Source organism: Quercus suber, unplaced genomic scaffold, assembly GCF_002906115.3.
Source record: "Quercus suber isolate HL8 unplaced genomic scaffold, Cork oak 2.0 scaffold_35, whole genome shotgun sequence".
Taxonomy (NCBI): Eukaryota; Viridiplantae; Streptophyta; class Magnoliopsida; order Fagales; family Fagaceae; genus Quercus; species Quercus suber.
In genome coordinates, this window is record NW_027069500.1 from 1,681,119 (window position 1) to 1,701,799 (window position 20,681).

The following is a 20,681-nucleotide window of genomic DNA, read 5'->3' on the forward strand; positions in this document are numbered from 1 at the left end:
AGAGTCTTTACATACTCAATACCAGAAATAGTAGAAGTTTTCTTTAACCATATATTTGTAGACGAATTTGACACTACCAAGAGCTATGAATTCTGATCTCAATGCAAGAGGATGTGGCCTTTGACATTAAAGAGGAAGTGATAAGTAGACATTGGTAATTTGGTATGGTAGGGAGAGATAGTACAGAGTATTGTTGATCAACTAGCATATTGTGATGTTTTTAACATAGACATCAAATATTCAAATCTCCGTACTCTAACCTAGTGAATTATAATTATTAAAAAAATGAGCATGAAAATGAGTCGAGGAAAACCATTTTCCAGGCTTCTTTTGTGTGCTTGTCTGGATGATGATATTTTCATTAGCTTATTTTGCTTTGAAATTATAATAAAATTACAGTTGCACCTTAAAATTAAACATAGCCAAATAAGCAAAACTGAAATGACATTGTATTAAGGGTTAACAGGTGCCAAAATGTCGGTGAAAATCACATCATCGAAATATAGCTAGAATTTTTTTTTTTTTTTTTCAAAAGTGTGAAGTCAATTTAGGTCGACATTTAGTTATAATAGAACAGCTGACTAGATAGCTATCAAAGCTTGCTTGAGGATGTCACGACTCATGTTTTCAGATTTGTCGTATAGACTGTCTTCTTTTGTTGCCAAAAGAAAACGACAGAGGCCATGGTAACGCAAGGTAATTCAGCCATAGAAACACCACCTACCTATTGCATTATTTTCTGACTTTTTTTTTTTTTTTTTTTAACTAAAGGAATCTTGAATATTCACGGTCTAGTAATGAAGTAGATCAATATTTTCAATCTGGAGGTGGTATTGATGCTATGGCATCGTACGAGTATGACCTTCAACCAAAAAAAAAATTCATTATTTTCTGACTTTTTTTTTTCTCGAAAGGAATCTTGAATATTCATGGTCTAGTAATGAAGTAGATCAATATTTTCAATCTGGAGGTGGTATTGATGCTATGGCAGCGTACGAGTATGACCCAACAGGTAGCTAGAAATGAAGATAGAGTTGCCTACACAATACGCATGTTCTATATGGACATTTCTAGGAAATTGGGGAAGGTGGAAGGACAACTTGCTCTATGGATTTGGGACAGTCAATAATATCATAATCTAACCTTTACTAAAATAGAATTGTATCCTCTGGTTTGGTTTTCTTCTTGTGATTGATCCTTGGCCTGCAGAAAAATTTCCAAGCTTTTGTTATGTTTGTCAAGGCTGTAATCGGGGAGGACTAGTCTCATTCATTTATAGGTCATATTGTTAAAATCATTGGGTTTGTTAAGAACTCATTTCTTCTCTCATATGTACTAAGAGCCAAGGCAATGATGTAGCCTATGCCATAACCAAGAGAACTAAGCTTTATTTTCCACTAGTCGTAGACCCGCATGTTGCGCGTGATTATTTTTTTTGGTGATCTCATTATTATTATTATTATTTTGTAATTTGAACTAATTTAAGGAAAAGTAATGCATTTCATAATCATATTTATCGCAAAATATTTTTTTATTATTGTAGAATTGTTTTATTTAAAATTTGAAACCTTAATTCTACCATAGTTGGTTGACTAATTTTTACATCTCTAAGTCAATTAAACACGTTTTGCATGCTACATGTAAACCTTCTTTTCCATAAGGGCTGAAATTATGTGCGTAATACTTTTTTTCTATGTAAGTTAAAAAGAATAAAATTCACCTTGTCTTGATGTTTTCTAAAAATTAAATTTGGAGATTCTCTTTCAATAATTGTGAAAATTCCAAGCAAAAATTCAGAAGGTAATACATGTTACATGTTCATGCTTTGATTGTGTAATTGTATGATTGATTTGGGTTGTAATTTATAAGTTGAATATGGTGGTGTATATCTAAAATGGCCTAAATATGTTGTTTAGGATATTGAATATAGTGTTGTGTGTGATTTATAGAGTAGCGACGGTTGTAGTAATTAAAAATTGGTTTTTCATTGTCTTTTAAGTTAATAAAAACCTTACATATACTTTTTTTTTTCAAAAAACCTTTACATATTTTTTTAATGTGAATCTTTACATATACCTTAATAAATAAACCCTATACATTTCATTTTCTTAGATGCATAAAAAAAGACATCTATTCCATAATAATAGTGGCTAATTAGTTTTTTCATGTTCTCATTTATAATGTTTCTTACTATTATCATATTTTACTGGCTGTTGATTTTCATAACATAATAGAGGCATTAAATGAGAGTTAAATTCTTAGAACCTTTCATTAGATTTTAAAAGTCATGGTGTGTGAAGAATATAAGCATTTAAAGACTTTTTTTTTATATATATATATTATTATTTATAAATAATTTTAAATGAAATGTCAAAAAAAAATTTAAAAAATTTCATCTTTATTTCTTATATATTTCTATTATTACTGAAGAACGTTTTCCTTTTAGTTTTGATAATAAATATGATTTTCTAGATTAGAGTTTGATTAGTTTCAAGTTTCAAGTTTAAATTTTGTATGATTTTATTTAATTGTTGATTATATGATTTAATTAAGTGAATTTAACGATTTATTTATTTGCATTGTAAAGTTTATAATAACATTCGTAAGGTCATCTTTAATTAATTTTTTACTCCTTTAGCCATTGGTCTCTTTGTTTTCCAATTAATGGTTACTAATTAATTTATTTAATTGACATTTGATTTCTTTTACTAATATCTTTCTCTCCCTCTTTGTTAACATGCTATTGTTTTCCCAAATTTGATGATAATTCTAATGTACTAAATATGTAACGTTTATTTTTATTTTTATTTTATTCTATTTTGCTGCTATAAAGTTAGTACATCCATAACTATTAGTTTATTATTAAATGATATGTTTGGTTTGATATTATTATTATTATTATTATTATAAATTTAGTGCTTCTAAAATAGCATGTGTTTTGTGTTCTCTTTTTCTATTAATGCATTGTAACGTTTTATGGGAATACTTTATAAGAAAATTGTTTATTCTTTATTCTTTTTTTTCTTTTTTTCTTTTTTTTTTTTTAAATTGAGTGTTTCTAAATTGATATTTATTTTGTATTTCATTTTTCCATTGATGCATTTTAACATTTCATGGGAAGACTTTATAAGAACAATTTTTATTTATTGAATAAAATATTATACGTTTAATTTTTTAAAAATGAGACAAAATATAAATAATTATGATATAGAGGATGTTGCTAAATTTAGATGTTAAATAAAATAAGATGAGAATAAAATAATAAAAATGAAATGTATAGCAATAAACTATATTTATAATGCAATAATATTATATTTTTATATACTATATTTATAATGCAATAATATAACATTTAACAACCAATGAGAATAAAAAAGATAACAACATAAAATATAAAACTAAATCACATCAAGCTGGATTACCTGTCAATTTCAGTTTTAACAAACTAACTGACTTCTAGTAGCCTAAAACTGATTTCTGCGATGAATTTGGCGGAGCTTTTAATACTGCATCAGTATGTTTTGATGGTCAACCTGTTACACTAAAATTAAAAAAAAAAAAATATATATATATATATAGAGAGAGAGAGAGAGAGAGAGGCTTTTGTGTGTGGAAGAATAGAAATTATGCATGGAATAAGAGGGAGAATGACAATTTTATAGCATGAGGATAAGAATAAGAAGAGTAAAAAATAAAGGAAGATAAAAAGATAGAATAATATTAATATGGAAAGTAGTGGGGATATAAAAAGTTGAAATGGAATGAGAAAGGTTGAAGAAAGTTAAGGTAGAGAGTAGAGGGGATATGAAAAGTTAAAATGGAATTGAAAATTTAATAATAAATAAGAATAATTAAAAATAAGATAAATTAAATATGATATTTTGATTGTAATATAATAGAGTTTTTAATTCATTTTAAATGTTAAAAAATTGTATAAAAAAATTGGAAAAAAATTGATAATGACATGGCTGCTGACGTGGCTCAATGGGAGCGTAGCAACATTAAATGCTACGCTTCAGCTTTTAGTAATATATAGATTTAAAGTTTGGATGGAATCTGTTCCACTAAACATTTTCCATTTGGATATTACTGATTTTCATGTTCGTTGATTATTAAATTAATAGTTTAGTTCGGTTTTTCAAAAAAAAAAAAAAAAAATCAGGTGTATCTCTTTAAAATTAAACATTTTTTTTTTAAGTACAACTTATATATTCAACTCATCTTTTTAAGCTGAATAAATCAAGAAAATAAACTATCCCATAACTCTTTGCATGTGATTCAAGCAATCTATCTTTTCCATTAATAAACTATCTTTTCAAGCACGGATGGTCAATAATCTCAACTTGAGGGATTATTTGATAATGTCCCTCGACTCAATTCATCTGCGCACATTAGTGACAACATGAATTTTATTAGTACTTTGACTGCATGTAGTTTTATCACTCATATCGTTTAAGTATAGGGAATATTACCTTCTACAATAGCTGGGGAAAAGTTAGCATTAGACTCCTTTAGTGGGCTTTTTAGCCCAAAAATACCTAACCCAGTTAAAAAGTGCCCAACATTTGGTTAGTGTATAGCTAGCCAACTGAAAGCCACATAACTCCTCAAATCTCTCTCTCTCTCTCTCTCTCTCTCTCTCTCGCCATGGCTATGGGGGAGCTCGAGGAGGATGACAAATTCCTATTTGATTTGAAGTAGTTTGGTACTTCTTGTCTACTAAAAAATGTATTCTTGTTTCTCAAAAAAAAAAAAAAAAAAAAAAAAAAGAATTAAATCCACCAAAAAAAGATATTATTTATCTAATTAAAGTCTTAGAAATAGATAATACTAAAAACGACATAGTAGATTTGGTCTAAAGTTCCTTTAACATAGTTTGAGATTTTCTTATTTGTTAGTGATCTTTTAAGTGTGTAAACACTTTGTAATATTTTGTTGATATAGTTATTTCATCTTTTGTTATCCTTGAACATAGGCTGAAGATTCAACCACATAAATTTTTGGTGTTCTTCTCTTGTGTGTGGTTGAATTTATTTGTAGTTTCTTCGTGCCTATAACATTTAAGTCCATAATAGCTTTTACAATTAATCTTGTGTGAGAGTGTCTCTAGAAGCTTTCACGCAACAAACCAAAAAGAGATACAATCACGATCACAAAGAAGACAAGAATACTTGAAAAAACTCTTGGGTGTCACAATTTCCACCATTCTCGGTGCCCCTTTGGTGGAAACACTAAGAGAAATTGTTCAAGTAAACTTGTGGTTAGGCTCTTTGAAATTAAATCCTAACAATATCGTAGAGTTGGAGTAGTTGTTGACCCTACACATCACAGCTTCCCCATAAACCACCTTGCTAGAAAACCAAATCATTGAGTTTTATTAAAATAGAAATTGATTGTGAATTTTGCACCAACTTTTGAAAGAACACAAAGAGCTTTCCCATAGATCTCAACCTCCTCAATAAGACTTCAATACCATGGAAATAACATCTGAAAGGTGCTTGACACCGAAGCACCAAAAATCTTGTCACTTCTTTACTGCACTTTTTATGGGTCAATGACCATTTGGAATTCTCTCCATGGTGATATTTTTATTTAATCAACAAAAGAGAGTAAGGGGGGTGAAGACAATCCATGGAATATCTTGTCTAAAGTAAATAGCCATACCAGCACTTATCTCTAAGTAACCAATCATATTTGTTTGTGGTTGTACTTCTCTAATAGGATCATTTCATAAGAAAGTTCCAGTTAATTTCCAAGCAAATTAACAAGATTCCAAACCGTGTAAAAAGGGAAGGAAAGATTCCAAACGGGACTCAAGGGAAAAGGACTATTTTTGGGAAGACTTTGTCCTAATTATTCATACTTCATAGCTCCTATGGATTTGGATAAGATTCAATCCCATGTGCAATTAACCCCTCCCGCACGCAAACATTTTTACCATTTTTATTTTTTAACTTTTTTTTATTTAAGGGATGAGATTGAAAGCTTTTTTTTTTTTTTCAAATTTTAATGTCTTGATAGCTATTGCATTAGGTGCAAGTATTGCACCTAATCTCAATCCATGTTGAGGAATCAATGCCTAAAGCCTAGATAGGAAAGAATTTTAGGTATTTATTATATTATGGGTTAAGAATTTTGTGTCTAGATCGTATTAGGTTCAGTGTAGTATTGATGCACCGAACCTAAGTCGTATCCTTATACTATATATTACTACATTTGTTCTTAGAATATTAAGTACTAAATAATCAATAAAGTTTAGAATAACCCATAAAAAACAAAAAAGTTTAGAAGAAAAAAAAAAAATCTTTTTGGAAAAAAGTTAAGAAGCAAGTTACCTATGCCTTTCAAACAGTTCATCCTAATCCTATACTGTTTTGAATAAAGTTGATTTTTGGTAAAGTACAAACTATACCTTTAACGTTTAGGATTTTTCAGATTTTACAATATGAAGTTTTGAAATATGAATTTTATCATTTGAAGTTATATTTTGTTGCATCAGTAGCCCATCTTTATATTTTCCATTAAGTGGCACATAAACTTGTTATGTGTGTTTAGTTCATCCAATAAAATGATTAAATATTATTTTTGTTTTTTAGACTACAAAAATAACATAATATTATTTTATTAGATGAATTAAATATATGACAAGTTTATACAACATTTAATAGAAAATATAAACAAAAGGGTTGCAATTACGATCAGAATATAATTTTAAAAGGTAAAATTTAAATTCTGAAATTTTAAAATTTAAATATTTCAAAATTTTTGGGCGTAATTAGCAATTTGTCCTTATTTTTTCGAAGTACATTGGTAAAAGCATGTATTACTGTAGGGACACTGACATACATCAGATTCCAGCAACCGGGCTCAAAGTCAAAGCAGAGTAAAATTTCACGAAGAGGCCCTTGATAAGGCCCTTTATATCAGATTTACAATCAATCTTTGGGGTTCTGGAGCTCTGGGGACCCAAAACTTGACTTTGTTTACACTGACTTTCTTCAGTAATTAAAGCCATTAAATCATGGTCAAAGGTTCTAACCTCTACCCATAAAGTTAGAACCTTTTATTCTTCTTTTTATTATTAAAAAAAAAAATTTCCTCCATTCTATACACTTTATACCACACCATTATTGTGCTTTGTGAACTACTGCAACGGTTGAAGAGTAAAATTTTTCTTGTACTAGATGTAGTGCAGCATTTAGTATCTTAGACAATAGACAGTAAGTGACTTGTAGTGCAGCATTAGCATTGGTGGGGTTTGGTGAACTATCATAATTGGGACCATATATAAAGAATTATCTATATCTGTACTAGAAGGACAAAAATTTTGCAGAGTGTTATCATCATGTATCTTATTTTGACAATTCAGTCGTTGAAAAATGTTGTAACATCGTCAAAAGTTGGCGAATACTTCTCAGGCCTTCGGATAGAAGCTGCAAAACAATAATAAATAAATAAAACCTTAGGACGGAAACCTTTCTTTTCATATTGGGGGAAAAAAAATTATAAGTGTTTTACATACTAAAATGGCCAAATATCACTGTTGGCCAAAATACTTGACAATCATTTACTATTGTTTTAAAAATATATATGGATGCACTACTCTTATAGAACTCGAGTTTGCCGTGTAATTCGAGTTCTTTGAAAAAATAGCTTTCAAGTTTGCCGTGCTATTTTTTATGAAACTTGAGTTTTACAAACTCGAATTTCAAAAAAATGATACATCTCTAATTATTTTGCAAATAAATCACCAAACATTTCTACCAAAGATAGTATTTGGCCATGTTTTAGACACTGCAAAAATACACTGAAAACATTATTTAAAGTCAAGCTTTTAGCGTGTTTGGGCTGCACATATTTGCACATAATGTGTGAAACAAACACCAGCCTTTCATAGCCATAAAAAAAAATTAAAAAAATGTTCATACTGCCAGTGCCATTGCAGACAAGAGGACAAACACAGAGCGTGTACAGCTGCGCCCCACAAATAAAGACAACAAAAATGTGGGCAAGCAGGAGTGCAGGACTTGTTTGGTTGGTTTTTTATATTTTTATATTTTTAGGATGATTTTGGCTGGATGATAATATTGAGCTTGAGACCTATTATGTTTGTATATTGATACTAAACCATTTCGAACTAATTAATAAGAATTTTATTCTTCCAAGAATTGGATTACATTTTTCTAATAAATTACTCATTTACTATTATACATTTTTTAATAGTAGCTGTATAGATTTATGTGATGTCAAATTGCCAATTGACTTGTTTGAAAATTTTCCACCACGAAGTCATTCTTTGTGTTCAGATCTTTTATTTTAATTTTTCTAGATAAATGAAGCTTTAAAAAAAATTGTTATGCAATAGTGCTTGACTTCTTGGTACCTATGATTAGCCGAGTTAAACAGCTTTTATGTTAGTTATATACTTGGTTCAATAAAAAATCATGATTTGGCATTTCCGGCTAAAGAACCCAATCTGAGGTTTGTTTTCAAACTGTTGTACTAAACAGGTCAGATCTTATAAAATGTTCAACTCACGAATATCATTAGAAAATGGTTAGATCACCTACTTACCTGAATTTTAGTTGTTTCATTAATGGATTTTCATTTAAAAATGTCAAAGCTTATGATGATTACTGAGATGATTGTACAACCTACTGCTCTGCCAATGAACAAATAATGCTGGGACTACAAATTATTGCACAATTTTTCTCACAACTTATCATGTAGTAAATTATGAGCGGCGGAAAGATAGACTCATGTGTGCTCATCACATTCTTCACTACTCACAACTCACCACATGATAAGTTGTAACAAAAAATAAATTGTGATCCTAGCATCACTCTCAATGAACGCATGTAATAAACAAAAGTTAAAGGTTTGTGATGATTAATGTGGGAGGAAATCTCATTAGTGGCATTGTTAAATGGTCACGTCTTACATTTAGATGATAAGTTTTTATTAGTTCTTATCTAAACTTACTGCATATCACTTTTGTTCTACTACCAACTACTTAATACCTCAACAATCGTGGATGGTTGACCATGTTCAGAGAAACGGAAATCCTAAGTGGAGTACATGGTTTACTTCCATCTCTATCAGATTATACGGTATTTCAAAAATCAATCTTGAATTTATGTTACCGGTCTTTAGTTTTAGGTGTACCTCAATAATTAGAAAACTGGGTAAATAGACCCGAGCTTGGTAAAAATCGCCAACAGAAAAAGATAACAAAATAGTAAACTTTGGTCCAGTACTTTAAACTCTAAAGCAAAACATAGCAGAAAGTGTTTATAAAACAAGTTTGTCATAGCTCAGTTTCAAACTCGGTGGGTGGGGCTTAAAGTTAAAATGGCCTGCACCACATTCTGAAAATTCCATGTGAAAGTGAAACCATATATATGACCATATCTCCTTTTCACAACCCAACGTACCAAAATCTCTCTTTTTCTTTCATTATTCAGCTAACCAAGAAAAAACAAAATGTGACCAAGCAAAAATTTTCTAACATTTTCGCATCTTAAACTCACCCACTGCTCATTCCTTAGTTCACACAGCCTCACTTTTGTTCACAGCCATGGCAGGAAGACTCAATCTTTTCTTCTGGGTTTTCCTTGTTCTTCTCTCAAACCCAGCAAAATCTCAGCTTGATGAGCTATTCTTCAATGGGTTCAAAGGTATAGGTGTAGCCAGCAACTTGAGCTTAAATGGTGTTGCACAGATTCAACGCAATGGTTTACTTCAGCTAACAAACGAAACTCAGAGACAACTAGGCCATGCCTTTTACTCAAATCCAATTCAATTCAAGAACTCCACGGATGGCAAAGCTTTTTCCTTTTCAACTGCCTTTGCTTTCGCTATGGTCCCTGAGTATGCTAAGCTTGGTGGCCATGGCCTCGCTTTCACAATCTCTCCCACCAAAGAGATTCCCGGAGCTCTACCAAGTCAGTATCTTGGTCTTGTCAACAGCACCGATAATGGCAACATTACCAACCACATATTTGCGGTCGAGTTTGATACTGTCCAAGACTTCGAGTTCGCGGACATCAATGACAACCATGTTGGCATCGATATCAATAGCTTAGTATCAAACAAATCAGCTGCTGCGGTTTATTTTGATGGTACTAATAGTTCAGGTCAAGTTCTTGATTTGAAGAGTGGTCAGGTAATTCAGGCTTGGATAGAATATGATTCACAAAGCAATCGATTAGATGTGAGGCTTTCACCTTCATCTAATAAACCAAGGTCTACACTCTTGTCTGTTCAAGTGGACCTTTCACCAGTTCTTCAAGAATCTATGTATGTTGGTTTTTCTTCTTCAACTGGTTTGCTCTCTAGCTCTCACTATATCATGGGGTGGAGCTTTAAGATGAATGGAGATGCCAAATCTTTGTATTTGGATCAACTCCCTTCACTACCATCAGGGTCTAACGTGAACAATCACACAGGCCTAATTGTTGGTGTTTCTGTTTCAGCTACTTTGGTTATAATTTTGGTGATTGGTTCGGCTTTTTACATCGTAAGGAAAATCAAGAACGCTGATGTGATTGAGGCCTGGGAGCTTGATATTGGTCCACACAGATTTACTTACAAGGAGCTTAAGAAAGCAACAAGGGGTTTTAGAGACAAGGAGCTACTTGGGTTTGGTGGGTTTGGTCGAGTCTATAAAGGGACACTGCCAAAGTCGAACACCCAAGTTGCAGTCAAGCGAATTTCGCATGAATCAAAGCAGGGTTTGCAAGAATTTATATCTGAGATTGCTACTATTGGTCGACTTCGACATAGAAATTTGGTTCAATTATTAGGATGGTGTCGGCGAAGAGCGGATTTGTTACTTGTTTATGACTTTATGCCCAATGGAAGCTTGGACAAGTACATCTTTGATGAGCCTAAAGCAATTCTGACCTGGGAGCAGAGGTTTAATATCGTCAAAGGTGTGGCTGCAGGGCTTTTGTATTTACATGAAGAGTGGGAACAAACTGTGATTCACAGGGACATCAAGGCAGGGAATGTTTTATTAGATTCTGATCTAAATGCAAGGCTTAGTGACTTTGGTCTTGCTAAGCTATACGAGCGTGGCACCAATCCAAGCACTACAAGAGTTGTGGGCACGTTGGGTTATCTAGCCCCCGAGCTCACACGCACAGGCAAGCCTACAGAAAGCACAGATGTGTTTGCATTTGGTGCTTTGGTCCTAGAAGCAGTATGTGGTAGAAGACCCATTGAGCCTAAAGCATTGCCTGAGGAGCTAATGTTGGTGGACTGGGTGTGGGAGAAGTGGAGACTTGGAGCAATTCTTGAAGTTGTAGATTCAAGGTTAGTGGGTGAGTTTGATGAGCTTCAGGCTGTTGTGTTGCTCAAACTAGGCTTGATGTGTTCAAACAATGCACCCAAGGCACGCCCACCAATGAGGCAAGTAGTGAGGTACTTAGATGGAGAGGTACCACTGCCTGAGACTGTGTTAGCACCAGATGCATATGATGGAAAAAAGGGTGGCGGTGTTGAGTTCGAGGATTATGTAAATTCCTATATGACATCATCGAATTATGAGAAGATGACTACCTGGTCCTCTGTTGGAGATGATAGGGATCCTGATATTGAAGCTGGTTCAGCCTCACCTTTACATGATACTAGGTAGCCATGAAATAATTTTTGGTTTTTTTCTTTTCTTTTCTTTTTTTGGATTTTCAATTCTAATGTATGATTGTGTTAGTTATGTTAGTAAATTTGTTTTGATGTACATAGACTAATATCATCATTTTCTTTTCTTCAGGTTGTAAATATACCATTAGAATTTGTTTAAATTTTTTTTTTTTTATAGAATTTATTCAACAACCTAGCCCAAAAGAGAGAGAGAGAGAGAGAGAGAGAGAGAAAAGGAATTTATTCATCATCTCAAAAGAATCCTGAGCTAATGATGAAGTTACTTCGTGGAAATTCCTGACTACTTCCAATAATGCAAGCTTTATTAAACCACCAACCAAGACAAAGTGAAAACCATATCCTGAATATGCTTGGTGAAAACACAACGAGAATGAATACCTCGGCAAGCTTGAAAAAAAAAAAAACAGCAACGGGAGTTATTAGTTAAGCCGTTAAGGTTTAGAATTTAGATCCCAACCGTCAAACAACCACAGCAGAATTTCTCCAGTATAAAAATATATTTGGATGATTTTATCTTTAAAGAAGAGGGAGAGAGAGGGAAGAGCTATCCTAATCTTGAGTCTCTACCAAGTACAAACTTCGTTCCTCTTCAATTAAATTATATAGATATCTTGCTAAACTGTTATAATCATCATTACAATTTTGCAATTAAGATTGTTATGATGTATGCAAAGAGAGTGGATATGAGAATATATTGTGTTTATTACTCGATATGATATAAGCATATAGTATTTTATGTAAGAGTATATGCAACGCTATATCTCATTGGTTCTCATTGGTTTGGTCGGCACGTCTCAGGTCTCCAACAGTGTCTTTCCTAGGTAGCAAGTATATTCCATTTTTACTCAAGTACCCATATTCGAATTGGGATACCTCCATGTGTGTCTAGGCTTTGATTATTATTAATTTTTTAAGTTTCAAATACATTCAAATATGGCCCCGATGTAGTCATAACACAAACCCCCAATAGTGGGAGTTAGCACAAACTTGTGAGGATTTTTATTTATGTTTTTTTATATATTAGTTTTAATATTAAACACTTCTCTAGTTATCTTTTATTTGTTTTATTTTTTGGATCTTGGTTTGTATTCTAAACATCATTTAATAGTCAAGGATTCACTTTATTATCTATTAATCTTAATCAAATCCTCAGCCTTTTTTAGGTAAGATCAAGTATATTAATTAATACTCATATCCCCCTTATTGTATTCTAATATTTTTGAAATTGCCGTATCGTTGTATCTCATATTGTACCATACCAGAAAACATACACTTCCGTACCAAAAAAACATACGCTCTTCGTAGCTTCCAGGATTTGATCCCCATTACCTAGTAAAAAAAAAATACTAAAGTTTCTAATCAGATATAGCCTTAAAGAAAGGACTTTCAGATAGCACCTCCCTATGAAGGGGTTGCTTTCATAAAGGGTCTCTTCGGCTTTTGATTTTTTAGCAACTGAGAACAAGAATCTTTTATCAACAGGACTAATATTTAACCCTATTTAATTAGTCTTTATGATCAATCTGTGTTTTACACTTTCAGTAGTGGAAGTAAGAGAGCAAGCACATCAATTGCTTTCATATGACATCATTTGTGATGCAGCAGCAGCAAACACCTCCATCTTTGGTGGGTTCCTCCACTCTTCTATCTTTTTAACGCGCATAAATTGTAAGCTACATCTAATATATCTTCAAAAATGTACTAAAGGAAATTACATATATATCACAAGATTTCAAATATTGCTCTCGACTACTGCCACTACTGCGTTCATATAGTCATATAGACAAAGTCGAAATTGCCTTTTTGCTTTGTCTTATAGTTTTTTATTCACTTCTTTACGTCCCAAGGAAAAATCCTTGAGGAGCGAAAAGTATCTTGTAAAATCTTCTATTTTGAAGGACATATGTTGGGTGGTACATGAAATGATCTCTTGATATAATTTTCCTTAAGAAAATGAACAATGAAATTTAGTATTCTGAAAAATGACAAAGATACAAAATTTTTTACCAATGTTTACATCAAGTTTTTAAAATAATCAGTAATTAATTTTAATATGATATCAAAATAAGAGATAATGAATTCAATCTCTATTTCTTTACTTTATCTTCTATTTAAATTCTCACATGTTAGATCTTGTCTATTTAAAAGTAATTTAAACCTAACCATCAGAGAGTACGTTAAAATTATGCGATTTAATGATTACTATACCATAATATCTTAAAAAGATTTTTTTAGACAACACATCATTTAATAAGACTTACTACTAATATAATTTTTCTAAACATCAATCACAATGACACGACAGCTCAACAATAGGGAGAAATGATTTGGGAAATGCAGCAATTGTGTGTAGACTTATTTTCAATATTTACTTTACAGCCGACACTTGCAAGTTGCAACAAAATAAAAGAATGTGTGTAATGATTACAAACAAAGTCATCTCTTGGGGGCATTCTATATCCTATATCCCAAATAAGTGAATAACTTTCTTTTTTACTTTCCCTTTTCATTTTCTTCCTTCTTTTCAAAATATTTTATTCTGTCTGCCCTATGTTTTCCAAACCAATGAAATTATACATTGTGCGATCGTAGAGTATGCATGAACTAAAGCTTTAACACGTCAAACTCATTGGCAGTATAGGTTCAATGGTCCAGCTTAAGTTGTCCAAACATAGAGAATCCAATGACTGTAGTCAGCACCTTTGTGGAAAATAGACAAAAGGTAGAGCATCTTCATGAGTTCCTCTGGCATAACCATTGAGAACAAATGCTACCAAACTGTGCACCAGCATATTCAAACATGACCATGTGCAGCCGGGAGATTTTTACCATGTGGAATTCAAATAACATGTTTGCAGAGCGTGAGCTTTAACATGCAAGGTAAGCGTCCAGTCCCACCTCATAAAGGTCAGGTACAAAACTACAAAGGAAGTTGAACTAGAAGCAAATTCTTGACTGTGTCTTGAATCTCATTGTTTTTTCAGTCATTTTTTGTGTGACAGAATTCCCAAGTTCTCTTTTTGATAGAAACAGCATATCTATGTACTGTGTAATAGATGACAGTAAGTAAATCTCTCCCTCACAGTTTAATAAGCTAGGTTCAATGTTGTCTTATAGGGATGCCTGTCCTAAGAAAAAAAAAATGATTTGGTTGCTATTTTTTCCCAGTTCAATGACAGCTTTCAGATTCATTGATGAACTGTTGCCTCTCTCTCTCTCTCTCTCTCTCTCTCTCCCCCCCCATTTTTTTTTTTTTTTTTATATATATATAAGTTACTGAATTTCAATAAAAAGACACAAAAAGGGCACAACCCTAAGTACATAGGGACTATACAAAGGAAGAGCTAAATGTTTCCATATAGTTATGGCACTGCCAATATAGCTGAAATAATTTCCTTTAAAATAATATCAATCTAATATAAGAAACAAAAAAGAAGGATAAGTCCACTTGTGTCAAATGCTATCCACTGACCTGGTAAGATGCCTATCAACATCAAAAATAACAATGAGCACATCATAGAGGTTGACAGAACTCCAAGCACTTTCCACACGAACCTTCATATCTTTGTGAATATATCCACTTTTATCTAACATGAGTCCTGGGGTATCAAAGAAACACTGCATTGAACATTCAGAAAATCATTAAATTACATTATCAAACAGCACACAACAACAGGCATCATAAATAATTCATAAAAGTTATCTCTGACTAGAAAACATAAAGATGGTGTGAAAATACCATTAATAGCATATGTTAAGCATCAAATCATGGGCATTTGATTAGACAGAAATAAAACGATATAGAAAGCATTTGACACAAGCAATACTTCTGTTTTTCACTTTTTGCTAAAGAATAACTTAATTTAAACCAGAACATTTTTAATGCCGTTATATCTGCAGTTCATTCTCTCTTTTTTCATTTTTAGTTTTATCATAGTATTAAAAACTACAGAAAGTGGAAAAAAAATATTTTATTTCCACACAGAATTACAAGCATAGATCTGCTATGATTTTATGAAATGAAATTCCTGAAGCTTCAAGCTCAAGCATCAACATAACAGAAAATGTTTTGCAGCACAAGAGATATAACATATGAAAAGCAGGACAATGATTAGCTTTTAATAAGATGCCTACTACAAAATTTTAAATTTGATTTCAGATTTCAAACTAAATATGTTCTATTTTTGCTTCAAAAGTAAGTAGGAAGAGTTATCCAACTATTCATGGGAAAAGAACTGAATTCTTAATAATATATATTTTTTATTCTATCTTTATAACAGTATTTTTACAAGATTTACAGCTTCAGAATTGTGGCATCAATGGATTTACTTATACTGTCCTAGAGCTTATTGGTCCTTGATATTTTGTTTGTTTGGAATTCATTGGGTGATGCCACTGCGGGTTTTGGATTTGTTAGCTTCTTGGCAAGGCAGTTTTGGTCGGCATCGTAATGTTGCAATTCAGAAGTTAGTGCCACATTGCTTAAGGTGGTATATTTGGAGGGAGATAAATGTTAGAAGTTTTGAGGGTTGTGAGCGGTCTAGAATTGAGCTTAAATCCTTTTTCTTTCATTCTATGTTGGTTTGGGCTAGAGCTTTACAATTTTTCTCTTGTGATTCTTTATTATATTTGTTAGAGCATTGTAATTTGAGGTGTTGATGTTAGCTCTCTCTTTGTATACCCCTGTACACTTGGAAGATTTTGCTTTTAAAAAAGACTATTACTTATCAAAAAACAAAGATGCATGCCTTAAGATGGAAATTATAACCAAAGTTACAATTAAAAAAAGGCAGAAGATCTGAACATATTAAGTTAAACCAAGCATTCACAGTAGAAAAGACAATACAAAAGTAGTTATTCTTTGCACACAATTTCTTATAACCTGTCATCATAATTTGTTATGCATCAGAAGCCCAATCCTGAATGGAGAAACATATTATTTAGAAAACGAATAATATTTACAAAGTTTGATATAGTCATTAATCAAATGGGGTACATAAATTATCTCAATGTGGTAGCAATATGGATGTAAGTATTTAGTTTTAAAATTAGATGCACATCATACTGCGCAATTCATGTCATTACAAAAAAGTAGTTAATTGGTAATATATCAAAACAAGATACTTACAATTTGGGTATTTTCTTTTGTCATCACTCCTAACACTTCATGAGTTGTAGTGTTTGTCTTCCGAGAAACAGCAGCAACCTTTGTCCCAACCTGTACCAAATGCACTAAAGATATAACTGATCTGGAAAATGTGTTTATTCAGATAAATACCAATAGCAAAAAATAAAAATAAAAATAAAAATCATATACAATGCAAGTCATAATAACATAAACAAAAAAAAAAACAAAAAACACAATTACTGAAAACTGACAGCATGCATGATGCATACAGTACAGTCCATTGTGGAACTGAGGCCAACTGTTGTAGATTCAGGTCTTAGCAATATTAATGAGAAATAAAGAGAGGAGAAAATCAACACAAAGATTTACATGGTTTGGCAATGTTCCTGCATCCACGGGAGCAAGCTGTGAAAACCTTCACTATCAGACAATAAAGGGTTTACATGACTTTATAATGCCTAAAAAAACCCTAACCCAATACATTGAAATTCCCAATACCCTTGCCACATCGCACCTATCAACCAATAATTTAGCCCAGTGGGTGGAGTGGAGCCCACAATGCCTCTAGACTAGAGGCCAGTGCTACTTCCAATTCAGAATACGAGCACACTCTCTAACACCAACTCAACCCAAAATATGAAAATCACATAAAGAGACCAAAAAGGACATAGGTGGATTCCTAAGAACCAGGAATGCGTGAAACTAGGACTAACAGCCATCCTTGATATACCAAGAAAAAAAGTAGAAAAGGATGTAGACCAAATTAACTGGAGAAAGGGGACTGATCAAATCAGATTAAAAGAAAATAAAAAGATCAATTGTGAAAATCACAGTCACCTTTACCATCTACCAAAAAACAAAAATAGAGAGAGAGAGATCCACACAAATGGAAGTTGCTAACAGAAGAATCAGAAAACTGAAAATGACTTTCAGTGTAGAAAAATCCATGTTTTAATAATTTTGCAAATAAGCATCTTCCAAATTAACCACATAAGACAAATAGGAATGGCTCTCCAAAACTGACATTTTGTGCCCTTAATCCTGCATATCAATTATGCATAAACCACAGGAGACAGCACACAAGCTGAGTAGTTGAAAATGAAGGACCATATTTCAAAAGTCCCCAACTTAAAAAGGGATAGATCAGCACCATGAATTATGCCAATATATATAGGATCCATCAAGCATCTCTAACAACAAAGTTTATCCCTCTTTTTTTTTTTCTTATAGGTAATAAAATTGTATTAAAAAGAGAGTACGGAATGCAAAATGACATAAAGCAGCCTAAAGATTTACAAACAAATACAAAGTATTATATACAAAAAGATAAAGACTCAATAAACACTGAAACATAATCCATATGCATGAGTCTCGAAACTCGAGACCTATCAAACAAGGTACCAACAAAATGAGCTAGATACAAAGTATTATCCCTCTTTTCAATAACAATATAACCAAAAAAATTCAAAAATAACTAAACTTTCACACAAATAATCATCGAGATAACTTCTGCACAAAGTATATCGTTCTCTCTCTCCTTCAACCTAAGCATACTCACTGTTGTTAAATCATTAATCCTAAAATACTCAACGTTCAATAACAATCATCAAGAAACAACAACCACCACCCAATAAAATCCAAATATATTGAATTGATTTCCAGAAAACCAACCATGTAATTAGTGAGTGCAGACCTCTCTCTCTCTCTCTCTCTCTCTCTCTCTCTCTCTCTCTATCCTCTTACCTAAGCATACTCACTTTTTCTTTTTCTTTTTGATAGGTCTCATTGTTGGTATATCACCATTCCTAAAAGTCTCAACATTCAATAACAATATGACCAACAAATTCAAAAAAGAACTAATCTTTAACACATTAATCATGAAGAAAACTTTAAAAAAAAAAACCCAATGAAATCCAACCATATTGAATTGATTGCTAGAAAACCAACCATGTAATTAGTGAGCGCAGACTTGCCAGCATTTGGGGCACCAATTATCCCAACAGACAATGACTTCTGGTCCTCCTCCTTCACCACCACCTCCTCCTCCTCCTCCTCATCCTCATCGTCGGCCGCCTCCAACGCGGCCTCGAGCAGAGCTTTAGCAAGCACTCTCCTCCTCCTCTCTTCCTCTTCCTCCAAAATCTTCAATTTCCTCTTCTGGGTATCTTTCCCAAAGATCAAGCCATCAGCTTTTTCTCTGTATTTCTCATCCCAAGTGGGTTGCTGAGGGGCTTGAGCATTGGTTTCAGAACCAAGACCTGGTATTGTGTAATGGGTACTGTCAAAGACTGAGTCAGAGCCATTTTCAGAGTCTGAGGAGTTGAGGTTGTGTGATGGGTCTTCTTCCTGAGGCTGTGCTGAGTAGAAGTGTTGAAGGAAGGTTGGGTTGAGAGGGGTTTTGTGGGGTTTTGGAGAAAGGGTTGTTGTGATGGTTCTTAGAGCTCTCAAAGCTTTCATATCTCAGCTCCTATACAAAAAACATAGAGAGAGAGAGAGAGAGAGAGAGAGAGAGAGAGAGAGAGAGATGGGTTTTGGTTGAAAGTGTATGAAGGTGGGTTTTTGCGGAGAAATGTGTTGTGTTGCAGAGTGATGGAGTAGAGAACCGTGGGTTTTAGGGGTTTTGATGTAAGGGCTTGTTCGCTTGTTTGTTTTGAACATAGAAAGGATTGGGTTTTGCTTCTTCAAAAAATATTATTAATTAATTTAAAAATTAGTTAATTAATTAATTAATATTTAAAAAAAAAAGGTTTTTTATTTTCCAAAATATACGTAATTGGTTATTTCCCTTGAGACTTTAAAGCTTATATTTAATTTTTGCAAAATTTTGAATTTTAAGTTTTGTTAGTTCTATATTCAAAGAAATTATATGTGCAACCGTCTATATTTGAAGAAATTACATACATATTGAACAATGTTAATGAAATATTCTAAAAATTATCTTAAAAAAAAGGCTAAAAATTGATATGATTTACAATAAATTTAATGGAAAATTCAAATGAATGATGAAACTATTAAATATTTTGAAGTAGTAGTTATAAACATTTGAAATTTTTGGGATGAAAATTAAATTTGTACAAAATATTTTTTACATAAGTTTAAATTTGTTTTATGTCAGTTTATATATAATTTATAAAATATTACATTTAAAACATATATACTTCTAGCAATGTCATTTTTTCAGCACAATAAATCATTGAACATAACGAATTCCATAGGGATTCTAAAGTAGATTTTAGCCATTTTTCTCTTTCTTTCCCCCTTTCTATAAAAAAGAAGAAGATATTTTTGTCAAAGATTTTTTATTGAGCCAATAGAGGACCTCAACCAAATCTAGACATCAATTTGTTGTAAACCCAACAAATATAAACATAGTTTGCAAGGCAAGCATCAGTTCAGAGGTGGACGCTTCTCTCACATATTGCAGCACAATGGACCATAACACATACAGTCGTAATAGTGAACATTAGCAAAACAAAATCTTAACCATGCATAAAATACATATAACAAGAATTTAAACTATATAACAGTCAACATAAAAAAAAGTCATTCCTAGTGCACAAAACTCCCACTTTTGCAGGGTCAGGGAAGAGGAGATTGGGGAAGCTGATTCTTGGGCTTTAACCTGCAACTTGTTGCTTTTGGTGAAAAGCACTTACCATGGCATTTGCACCAAGGCACTTGTCAACATAACATGTATAAAACATGTTTCCTCAAACATTCTTTATTCCCCTTTTTTATTTGCTACATTTAATAGGTGACAAAAGGTCTCATAAATCATGAGAATGAATCATCTAGACACAGTTTGCTTGTGAAATGAAGAGAAAAGATAATAATAATCAGGTGAAGTGATTTAAGTCAAGTAAGGAACTATAGCGGAAAAAGGGCAAAC

The 20,681-nt window shown here is 32.4% G+C and overlaps 2 protein-coding genes across 2 annotated transcripts; one reads left to right on the plus strand and one right to left on the minus strand.

The window, feature by feature from the left end:
• Nucleotides 1-9,294: 9,294 nt before the first annotated feature.
• LOC112028286 (L-type lectin-domain containing receptor kinase S.4) lies at nt 9,295-11,740 on the plus strand. Its single transcript, XM_024060960.2, has one exon. The coding sequence runs from the start codon at nt 9,578-9,580 to the stop codon at nt 11,636-11,638; it is 2,061 nt and encodes a 686-aa protein (XP_023916728.1). The 5' UTR covers nt 9,295-9,577; the 3' UTR covers nt 11,639-11,740.
• A 3,187-nt stretch (nt 11,741-14,927) lies between these two features.
• On the minus strand, nt 14,928-19,441 carry LOC111993282 (GTP-binding protein ERG). The gene is made up of 3 exons (XM_065770724.1): nt 18,740-19,441; nt 16,793-16,882; nt 14,928-15,282 (listed from the first exon to the last, which is right to left on the minus strand). Exons 1-3 carry the CDS (start codon nt 19,247-19,249, stop codon nt 15,118-15,120), a joined length of 765 nt encoding a protein of 254 aa, XP_065626796.1. The 5' UTR covers nt 19,250-19,441; the 3' UTR covers nt 14,928-15,117.
• Between the last annotated feature and the right edge of the window lie 1,240 nt (nt 19,442-20,681).

Bases quoted from the DNA above. Each gene is read 5' to 3' on its own strand.
- LOC112028286 (XM_024060960.2), top strand. From the start codon at position 9,578: ATGGCAGGAAGACTCAATCTTTTCTTCTGGGTTTTCCTTGTTCTTCTC.
- LOC111993282 (XM_065770724.1), bottom strand. From the start codon at position 19,249: ATGAAAGCTTTGAGAGCTCTAAGAACCATCACAACAACCCTTTCTCCA. The intron at 16,883-18,739 runs GTTGGTTTTCTA...CATTTGGTACAG, and splicing joins CTGCGCTCACTAATTACATG to GTTGGGACAAAGGTTGCTGC. The intron at 15,283-16,792 runs GTAAGTATCTTG...TGTTCAATGCAG, and splicing joins CAAAAGAAAATACCCAAATT to TGTTTCTTTGATACCCCAGG.